At 39.1% G+C, this 11,380-nt stretch overlaps 1 protein-coding gene across 2 annotated transcripts; it reads left to right on the top strand.

The window, feature by feature from the left end:
* The first annotated feature begins 1,765 nt into the window (after positions 1–1,765).
* On the top strand, positions 1,766–11,360 carry mon1ba (MON1 secretory trafficking family member Ba). Of its 2 annotated transcripts, none has more exons than XM_051904439.1 (4): positions 1,766–2,146; positions 5,482–6,271; positions 8,240–8,325; positions 9,499–9,641. In XM_051904439.1, the coding sequence occupies exons 1-4, from the start codon at positions 1,795–1,797 to the stop codon at positions 9,504–9,506; spliced, it is 1,236 nt and encodes a 411-aa protein (XP_051760399.1). In that variant the 5' UTR covers positions 1,766–1,794; the 3' UTR covers positions 9,507–9,641. The 2 variants fall into 2 exon arrangements, with proteins under 2 accessions (XP_051760399.1, XP_051760398.1); XM_051904438.1 differs by having other exon boundaries at positions 1,767–2,146; positions 8,240–8,387; positions 9,499–11,360.
* Positions 11,361–11,380: the final 20 nt, after the last annotated feature.

The following is an 11,380-nucleotide window of genomic DNA, read 5'->3' as shown; positions in this document are numbered from 1 at the left end:
GAGTGAGTGAGTGAATGAACCTAACAGTGTTGCCAAGTCTGCGATTTTCCCACGGAATTGGGCTAGGCTACTTTTACACTGTTGCCGCAGGCTGTTTTTCATGTCCACGGGTTGAAGCGAGCCCAAATAACATGATATTTAGCCCTTGGAATGCACATTTTACCAAAGGAACCCCGCCAAAAAAAAAAAACTTTTACCCCCCAGAATGTGATTTTTATCGGGGGACATTTTGGGATGAAATTTACCACCCCGTCACATACCACCCCGTCACAAAAACGTGACGGGGTGGTATGTGACAGGGTGGTAAATTTCATCCCAAAATGTCTGCAAATCTCCCATGTGGTCAAGTTTCTCACCTAGCATACATGCATTCAATCTGATATAATTTTCTTTGTATTAATAATGTAAAAAAATGAATAAAAAACAATTTTCACTATCTATTTTGCGTGACGGGGTGGTAGGTTTGAGCTTGACGAGCCCTGCCTAACATGAAAAAGCAACAAACAAACAATGTAAAAAAAAAAATGTACATAGTTTCCTGTTTTTGTTCCATGTGGCTATAAGGCTCAAATGATGTCACTTCAGCTTTGTGATGCCATTTAAAGGAAAATAAGGTTTATTGTGAATAAATATATCTTATGTAAACAAGGACACACATATAATCCTGAAAATAGTATATGTTTGAAAAAAAATATAACTTATTTGGTGATATTTTAGATGCAAATGTCATGTTGGTTAACACGGACATGTGAAATTGGCTATGTAATAATGAAAAATTATTAAAAATAGTATGCTAATCTTCAATAAAAGCATTTTATCATATATCATGTTAAAAAGAACACTTGAATTAATAACTTTAAGCTTTGGAAACAGACTTTGGGACATTTTTTGTGCCTTATGCATCTGATCAAATGTTGCGGACCCAAATGGCACCCGTTTTGTAGAATGACTCATTTATATATAATATAAATGTGACCCTTGACCACAAAATCAGTCATAAGGGTCAATTTTTTGAAATTGAGATTTATACATCATCTGAACGCTGAATAAATAAGCTTTCCATTGATGTATGGTTTGTTAGGACAATATGAGGGTGCAAAAAAATTTAAATATTGAGAAAATCGTCCTTAGCAACGCATATCCACTCACAAAAATAAAGTTTTGATATATTTACGGTAGGAAACTTACAAAATATCATCATGGAACATGATCTTAATATCCTAATGATTTTTGGCATAAAAGAAAAATCGATAATTTTGACCCATACAATGTATTGTTGGCTATTGCTACAAATATTCTCGTGCGACTTATGACTGGTTTTGTGGTCCAGGGTCACATATATCAATTTCCAATTTATTTTACTCGTCACCAAATGTATATGTTTTCAAGATCTAAATCTAAGACCTAAATAAATAGTGTGATGGTTTCATCAACTCATCCAAAACTTAACTCAAAATACTCCTAATTGTATACCTGGATGCTCCATTTCCACTCCATTTTGACAGTGCTTTAGATTTCAATCAGTTTTACGTCCCACTTTAATATAATCTAAGTCAGCACTGCCACAGACCAGTTAGAAATAATTCTTTCAGCAAGAAATGAAGCATCATGTTTATCCTATTACACAGTTTTAACCGTTCTCTGATCCCCAGGCATCATGTGATACCTCTGGGAGTAATGGAGAGCCACAGAGATTCATTGTGTGACATCAATAGAACAAGTGTTTGTACCCTTAAAAAGAACACCAAGTCCAGACACTGAAGATTCTCACTTTGAGGGAAATGAGAAAGAGACATGCACAGGAGCGAGAATAGAGGAAGCAGGGAGTTTCAACCTGAGGACACCTTAATAGAGGATTCTGGTGAGTTTACATCTTGCTTGGCCCAGGCGAACCTCGGTGGGCAGAAAAAGGACCCCTCGGTAGGCTGTGCTGTGGATGTTCCAGGTCTGTCTTATCGGAATGAAGATATAATGGCAGAGAGTTGGAGGCAACACAGGAAACATGTGTTTGTGTTGAGTGAGGCAGGTAAACCTATCTACTCGCGCTATGGCAATGAGGAGGCCCTCTCTTCCACCATGGGGGTTATGATGGCGCTGGTCTCCTTCGTCCAGGCTGGAGGAAACACAATTCAATCTATTTTTTCAGGTGAGATCCACCATCTTCATAGGATTTATGAACTGTCTGATGGTTATCTTTGGTTCTTTGCAGCACATTAGTTTAGCAACAAATCAAAAGACTTCAGGTTGAGGTTCTTTGGAACGGTGTAGTAAAGTAATAAAAAAATGGCGTCTGATTGTTTGAATACATGTTGAATGTTAAAGTTTAAATATATTTAAATGTAAATTATTGCCCCCTTAAATAAAAGATTTGAGGTCACCAGTATGTTATAGCATAAACATGTTCACACAAAGAACTGTTATGACATTTACGTTTAAAATTTTTTATTTTTATTCTGGTACAACATATTTTATATGTATATTTTATATTTTAATATTATATAAAAAAAATTAAGTGATTAAGATATTTAATCTCTTAAATATACTGTACCTATACACTACAATTCAAAAGTTTTGACAAGTGCTTTTTGTTGTTGTTGAAGAAATTATTTCTATTCAGCAAGGATGTATTAAATTGATCAAAAATGACAGTAAAGACTTTTACACTGTTACAAAAGATTTTTATTTCAAATAAATGCACAAAATCATCACATTAGAATGATTTCTGAAGGATCATGTGACACTGAAGACTGAAGTAATGATGCAGAAAATGCAGCTTCGCATCACAGGAATAAATTACGTTTTACAATATAATAAAAATAGAAAATAGTTATTTTAAATTAAAAATAATATTTTACAATATTACTGTATTTTTGATCAAACTCAAAATTACACTTCTTCAGGAAATCTAGAGACAAAAACATGGGAAACAAAACAACCACGGTATAGAGACTAGATCAGTCAAAGACTAACTGAAAATCAGGACTATATATAAACATAGAAACACTATAGGGACCAAAACGAGATAATGAACTAGACACAGGTGAGACACATGAGGACAAATCAAACACTATGGCAACAGATGACAGGGACAAAGGAAACTGAACTGGGAACTGTGCACAACTAAAGGCAGGAACACACCAAGCCGACGGTCGGCCGTCGGGCAGTTTTTGTTTGTTGGCCGACTAAGTTTTCTCAGTGTGTTCCGCACCGTCGGCTGAAGTTGGTCCTCGTCGGCTTTTTTTCGGCCGATTCGACATGTTGAATCGACGTCAGAGCTTGTCGGTCCGTGGGGCCATCTGATCATTCTGATTGGCTGTTCAGCTACTGCCATCTGCTGGTACGGAAAGGCATTTCATCTTACGCAGACGCAGAACGGACGTGCTACTTGGCCGTCAGCTGTCGAGCGTTGGTTTGGTGTGTCAGGCCAACTTTGGACGCAGATGCTGCCGACGTGAGCCAACCCCACAGTCTGCTTTCATTGCCACTAGTTTGTCGGCGTCGGCTTGGTGTGTTCCTGCCTTAACAGGCTAACAACTCAGGGTACGTTTACACAACAACGACGTAGTAAAAGTGTAAAAGTGTTTCCTTTGCGTTTTTTGCGTACAGATGACAACGTTGTCAAAACAATCCCCATTCACACGGATCCGCGAAAACTATTAAAAAAGCTGTGTTATGCCTACAGGCCAGTAGTTGGCGATGTCACTTTGTAAAGTGATCTGCTGTGACATCACAATCGAGTTGAATTGTGGGATATAGAGCTGCTTGAAGTGTACATCAGTGGCTGAATCCCAAATGGCACCCTAAACCCTCAAGGTCTTCCTCTGAGTCCGCACAAGGGCGCATAGCGGCCACAAAGGGGGCGCTCGCGAGCACCCTTCTGAAACCTAAAATGATGAATGGGACACCCTACGGTCTCGTGGACTTCACAGACACGCGCACGCGGCAGCCATTGTAAGTCCACAAGCCCGAAAGTGCATAGAAGTGTGCCATTTGGGATTCAGCCAGAGTAGACATTGGCTGCGTTCCACTCCAGTTTTAGACACGCACTCACAAGCTTCCCTAAACACTTCCCCTCGAGGGAATCCCTGCTGCCATTTTGAAGTGCGTTCCACTTCGTGAAGTGGACGAAGTTTATATGGACAGACCCTCGCTCCCTCGATTTTGACTGAGGGAATATGTACACTTCAGGCAGCTCCATATACCACAATGCAACACGATTGTGACGTCACCGCATGTCGCTTATAATTTACCCTACCACAAACAACTCTATGATATAGGCTATTAATTATTTTTTTAAATATCTAAAACAACCCAAACACACCTATATACATATAGAATGCTGCATTAAACAGTTTCGTAAGGGGAAAAAAAAATGTAAATAATAAATCAACTCCATAGCACATTCCAAGTGATCAAGGGCTTAGGACGTTCCAATTCAGCCAATTGCAAGGGTTCCGCCAGTAGTGGGCACTCGTGCAACATAAGCAATGATGTACATACGAGTCAACGAGACTGAGGGAAGTTAGCGAGGGAAGGGCATAAAAAAAACGAACTGGAACGCAGCCTTGCTCCCTCTGTCAAAATCGAGGGGTCGAGGGTCTGTCCATATAAACTTCCCTCGTCCACTTCATGAAGTGGAACGCACTTCAAAATGGCATCACAGATTTCCCCGAGGGGAAGTGCTAAGGGAAGTTTGCGAGTGTGTGTCTAAAAGTGGAGTGGAAAGTAGACTACGTAATACGCATGCGCATGGCGTCACTATTTTCACAAATTTGCTTTTTTGTAGTTTACACTGAGACAAAACGGTCTCGAAGAAGAACTTGCACTTTGACCCGTTTTCAGGCCCCCAAAAATGTCGTTGACGTGTAAATGAGCAGACAAAACACATAAATAGATTTCAGTTTTTTGTTGAAAACAGTGTCATGTGAACGGCCCCTCAAACCAAACTCAAACCCAGAAACAGACGTAACACTTATCAGCACATAGACGTTCTATTTAAAAAGAAAAAGAAGAAGAAAAAGGAGGAGCCCTTCAATATGTCCTGGCAAAACTTCCAAAAACTAATATCACCGAAAAAAAAACTTGAGCGTTGAGTGTTTTCTTTTGCGTTTTTCACGTACAGATGACAACGTTGTCAAAACGATCCCTGTTCACACGGATCCGCAAAAATGATTAAAAACGCTGTATTATGCTGCCAGGCCAGTAGATGGCGATGTCATTTTGTAAAGAAAAACTACGCACCCATTGACTGAACACGTAATACACATGCGCATGATGTCACTGTTTTCACAAATTCGTAGTTTACACGGAGACAAAACAGTTTCGTTTTCAAGAACTTGCACTTTGAAACCTGTTTTCAAAAGTTTACATTTTCAGGCCCTCAAAACGCCATTGTTGTGTAAATGAATGGCCAAAATGCATAAAAAGATCTTTAAATTGTGCATTGAGCTAATATTTCTGTTCTTTCCCTGTTTCTGTCAGATGAACGCACAGTGGTATTTTTGCAGAAGGGGCCGCTGGTGTTTGTATCCGTTTCTGCCACTCGCCAGTCTGAGCAGCAGCTCCGCAGCGAGCTCCTCCATGTTTATCATCAGATAGTCAGCATGCTCACGCAGGCCAGCATAAATCGCATCTTTGAGCACCGGAAGAACTATGACCTACGGCGTCTGCTGTTTGGCTCGGAGAAGGTTCTGGACAGCCTTCTCGATGTCATGGATTCTGATCCCAGCTTCATGCTGTCGGCAGTCCAGTGCCTGCCTCTGCCATCCTCTTCCAGAGACGTTCTCAGTCACATCCTACAGAAAGCCGTCACCCCAAATCTGGTCTTCTCCTTTCTCATTGCCAATAACCGACTTGTCTCCATCGTTCAGGAGAAGACGGTCCTGGAGGATGCTAGACTAAAACCCAGTGACCTTCATCTCCTCTTCAACCTCATCAGGGCCATTGCTTTTCAGGCTGGAGAGATATGGACGCCCATCTGCCTGCCTCTGTTCAATCATGACTGCTACTTTTATGCTTATGTGGCATATCTAGACCCTCCAGAATGTACTGTATGCCTTGTTCTTCTGTCTACAGATAAAGAAGCTTTTTATGCTGTGGCAGAATGCAAAAGGAAAATTGAAGAAGCTTTCACATCCCAGAATGCCTTGCAGTGTGTGGCAAACACTCAGATGAGCTGTTTTGATGATATCGGTGTAGCTAATCTCAGGCACTTCCTGTACAAACCCTCAAGTGTGCTAGAACACCATCGCCAACTGCCACAGTTCACATGGTGCGTAGCTTGCAGTGCTTCATTTAATGTAAAGATGAAATTAAAATAGATTTTTTTTTTCAAAGAGGGACACATTATGCCCCTTTATAAAGTCTAGATTTAGTTTTTGGGGTCTACTAAATAGGTTTTCATGCTTAAATCTTCATAAAACACCTTGTTTTTCCACATATCTTTCATTGTTGCACATATCTTTTCCCAGTCTGTCAGTAATGCTCTGTTTAGGCTGGCCATATTGATTTTGGGCCCGTTTTGAGGCTTCTCACAACTGACTTTTGTCCAAAAAATCCTCAGTTGTGTGGTGTCATTAATATTATTTTACTACTCCCGATCACATCGGAGCCCGCATGATCTTAAATAGTACATATCAAACATGTTTGATATTTCTGACTCTTGATTGGGCTGCCTCTGACGTGATACCTGCGTTAGCCAATGAGGCGACAACACACTACTAACGCAACTCAACCAGGCCTCGTCCCCTTCATTCTGCATATGCCTTGAATGGGACTTATTTAAATGAGGAATATTGTGACGTGTATGTTCCCGGAAGAAAACTCAAGACCAAAATGGAGGCATTTCAGGGAATTCAGAAACAGTGCTTAATGATATAGAGAATAACTCCCTTTGGAGTGACTTTGTGCTTTGTAACTTTGCTGACCTTTTTCATGATCAAACAGCAACATTATACACTAAAGAAAGCTGAAAATGTAAAAAAATCAATAGGTCCTCTTTATATTTTACACAATATTCTTGGTCTTATTATGCACAAGTCACCAGTGCATGTTATGTCAAGACTTTCATGAAAATGTAACTACTTGATCAGCCTCTGAAATTACTTTTCTTTTCAGATGACATCACATTAATCAACATTAATTTACTCACCCTCAAGTTGTTCTAAACCTCTATGAATTTCTTTCTTCTGCTGAACACAAAAGAAGTTATTTTGAAGAATGTTGGTAACCAAACAGTTGATGGACCCCATTGACTTCCATAGTATTTTTTTCCCCCAAACTATGGAAGTCAGTGGGGCCCATCAACTGTTTACTCATATTCTTCAAAATATCTTCTCTTGTGCTCAGCAGAAGAAAGAAATTCATACAGGTTTGGAACAACTTGAGGGCGAGTAAATTATGACAGATTTTTCATTTTTGTATGAACTATCCCTTTAATTATATGCTATGGCAATATAAGAGTAGATTCTTGGTCAAAGCGTCTTCTCAAAAGCAGAAAGTATTCAGATCTGACTCTGTTCTGGTATGTAAAACACCCAGTTTTCATCATCCAATCAAGTCGCACGACTCGTGCCCTACATTTGTTCCTTAGTGAATATTCTTTTCACCTAATACAGAAGTTATATGGGTTGTGAATGCAGGTTAATGTTGACTTCAAATTAGTCACTAATAAGCATTAAACCACAAGGAAACGAACAAATCATTAGTGGTTTGACTCATTTATGTGAATCAGTGGTTCTTTTGCTATCAGAAACACCAGATGGCTCTCAAATCCTGATAAATGATAGCCTATAAGCCAGGATTTCCACATTCTGCAAAAGATTAGACCACTTTGCCATGAATTCTACAACAGTAATCACTTAATTCGGCTAATCACATGGCTGAAATGTTTCAAACCCAGTGCGGACACTGTTGAGAGGTGCCTTTTATGCAAAAATGCAAGCAAATATGGTCAACTGAATGATTAGATTGAAGCATCAAAGACCACATTATGTGTGGAAACAGTCTGTGTCTGTTTAAACTGTGTCTATCTCAAATTGACTGAAACTGAGTGTTGTTTTCATCATCTGGTTTGCATCGACAGTCTATGTTTTCAGAAGACACATATCTGCCACTGTAATAATGTAGGTGGTGTGATCAGGTCACATGTCTTAGTGAATAATGGCTGTGTTGGAATCGATGATGCACACTATTAGCATGCTAAATTATGCCTTTTTTTTTCTTATATCGCTTCACTCAGCCCAGAGATGGATGTGACATACAGAACCCAGGATGAGAGGATACGTTTGCTAGATCTGTATCGCCACATGCACAATCGTATCCACAGTACGTCACGGCCTCTTAAACTCATCTACCATTCTGCAGACAGAGAAACTCTGCTGGCGTGGGTATGTGCCAGTCTGTTTTTAGAAGAATCAAGACAGCTTCAGTAGTTCAGGATACCTGAAAATAAATATATACACACAATTTCTTATTGAACTTAGTTCAGGTATCCTGAACTATTGAAGCTGTACATACATACAGGACATTTTTGCTCACCAGCCATGTGGCTAGTGGTTTTCCAAAGCTACTAGCCACTCAGCATTTTCACTGGGTACAATTTTGACATTGATACCATGGGGAAAAACTGCCATATAGACATTTTTAATATTATCTCATAATTTGGCAGCAGGTATATTAGGCTGCTGTCACTTTAAGACCAGACGCATGGATCCATTATACTCTTACACATGCGTTTTCTCAACTGTTTACGTTCACTTAAAACATAGCTGTTTATGTGAGTACTCACCAAGACATTTTGACATTATTTTGTGTGTATTTGACTGTTTTAAGCACAATAAGCAGCGAAAAAGAACTCAATTTAGTACTGAGAGGTGGCTTTATGTGCGCACACTTTGGGTGTGAGAACAAAATCTGCGGGAATGAGTAAATTTATGTGCAATATGTGCAATCCCACGCTGAAATACAAGTCCTGTAACACCAGCAATATTCTTCCGGAGCAAATGAAACAAGTGAGTGAGGGGAGGCGGGTTTGTGTGTCAACTCGCTGTCGGAGAGATGAGTGAGAGAAAGCGCAGCTGGTATTGCACTTAGTTTATTATCTCAGATGCTTTTTTAAAAGACTACAACTGAAAAATGTATAGAAAATTCAACCCGCCAAAGTGGCTAGTAGGAGTGACTGCGTTACACACTTGTACATATATATCACAAATCAAAAGTGACAATAAAAACTGTTACATTGTTACAAAATATTTATTTTTCAAATAGATGCCGTTCTTTTGAACTTTCTATTCATGAAAAAAAGTATCATGGTTTCCACAAAAATATTAAGCAGCACAACTGTTTTCAACTTTGATCATTTTTGATCATATAAATGCAGCCTTGGTGAGCTTTTTTTTTTTTTCAAATACTCCAAAAAAAAAACCCCTCCAACCCCAACCTTTTGAATAGTTATTATTTACAATATGTTTTTTCTAAACTCTTCCTCTTGTTCTATAGGTCACTAGCAAGTTTGAGATGTACGCCTGCTTTACTCCGCTTGTCACTAAGAAATCAGCTATCAGTGAACTCACTAAACTGCTGCGATGGATCAAAAAGGAAGAGGACCGTCTCTTTATCTGTCATCTCCCAAAATACTCCACTACCCCACAGCCAGGCAGGAGTTCCTCAGACAAGCCGAATACATCAGACACTGGCCTTCTGTCTCTCTTGTAGTCTTGTGTAACCTGTTTTACTTCTATGTTTCATAGTAAATTCAGTGGGTTTGTTTTGAATAGGAGATGTGGCTGCATGCATTAAATACATGTCTTCCTTGTTTGTGGGTTTGTAGGTGGTGTGCTTCCTTAATGAAGTTTTGAAATTCATGTTAATTTCTCAGTTAAACTTTTGATTTGTATTCATTTTATGCAAGCTCCTTTGTAATGACAGACTGTTGTATTAAATTAGTACTAAAAAGTGTATATATATATATATATATATATATATACACACTCCTCAATGCACTGTATGTAATAATAAATGTTTTTTGAGCAGTAAATAAGCATGTTACAATGATTTTTGAAGGATCATGTGACATTGAAAACTGTAAAAAGGACTGCTAAAAATTCAGCTTTGTCATCAGGACTAAATTACACTTTAAAATAGAAAACACTTTTAATAACTTAAATATTTCAATATTTCAATATTTTACTACTCTGTATTACATTGTTTTGCTAAGAAAACAACCGTGAAACTGTGGCCCACTTTAATAACAATGAATCATGAATATCTGGGAGTCTATTTAAATAATAAATTGGATTGGTGTGACCACATTAATTACTTGTACAAAAAGGGCCAGAGTCGTATTCACTTGTTGAGACAGTTGAGATCTTTTGGGGTTTGTCGAATTCTGTTAAGGACTTTTTATGATACTGTAGTAGCTTCTATTATTTTTTATGCTGTGGTTTGCTGGGGTGGGGGGGATTTCTGTGAGGGATAAAAACAGACTTGACAAACTGATTAGGAAGTCAAGCTCAGTTATAGGGTGCTCTTTGCGCTCAGTTGATGAAATTGTGCAAGCAAGGATGGTAGGTGTCATGATCACCGTCTGTTCTTGGACTCTAATTCCCATAATCCTCCCTACCAGTCACATGCACACATTCCACACCAATCACCAATTGCCACACACACCTGTAGATCATCACCTGGACTATAAAAGACACACACACACACACACCCCACCTCATGGCAAAGTCTTGTTTACCTTGTGTGCAATTCTGAGTGTTCATATCCTGTCTGCCTGTCTATTGTTACCGTTCCTGCCTGTTACCCGTTATCGACCCATTGCTGCCTGTCCTGACCCTTGCCTTGTCTGCTGTTCTGTGTATGATATCTGCCTGTCCTGATCCTTGCCTGTATCCTGACCACGATTCTGCCTGTCCCCTGCTATTCCTGTTTGCTCCTGTTTGACCCTGCCTGTACGACCAAGCTCACCTTTAATAAAAGCTTGCAATTGGATCCCTGCCTGAGTCCCGCTTCGTTACAGTAGGGAAATTGTCTTCCATCATGAAGTGTATATCTCACCCCCTCCATGATACAGTGCATATTATTTTACATAATGTATCTATTGTATTTATTGTAGTATGTTGTGCTGCTGTGACAACTGAATTTCTCCTTTGGGGATTAATAAAGTCAATCAATCAATCAATAAAAAGCTGAATTATATTCAAAATCAGCATGGATTTTCATGCATGCCACTTTAAATCATATTGGAGACGTATTTACTGGTAACTGCTTTTAAAAGTTGTTAACTGCGCATGTGACACTCAGATGTTACTCATGTTTATTCTACAGATACAGTATAAAGTTCATTGACTTACAAACCTTATCAGAGTACCGGGTT

This window comes from Ctenopharyngodon idella, chromosome 8 (assembly GCF_019924925.1).
Source record: "Ctenopharyngodon idella isolate HZGC_01 chromosome 8, HZGC01, whole genome shotgun sequence".
Lineage (NCBI taxonomy): Eukaryota > Metazoa > Chordata > Actinopteri > Cypriniformes > Xenocyprididae > Ctenopharyngodon > Ctenopharyngodon idella.
Note: the sequence above shows the minus strand (reverse complement) of the source record. Positions and strands in the feature narration are given on the sequence as shown.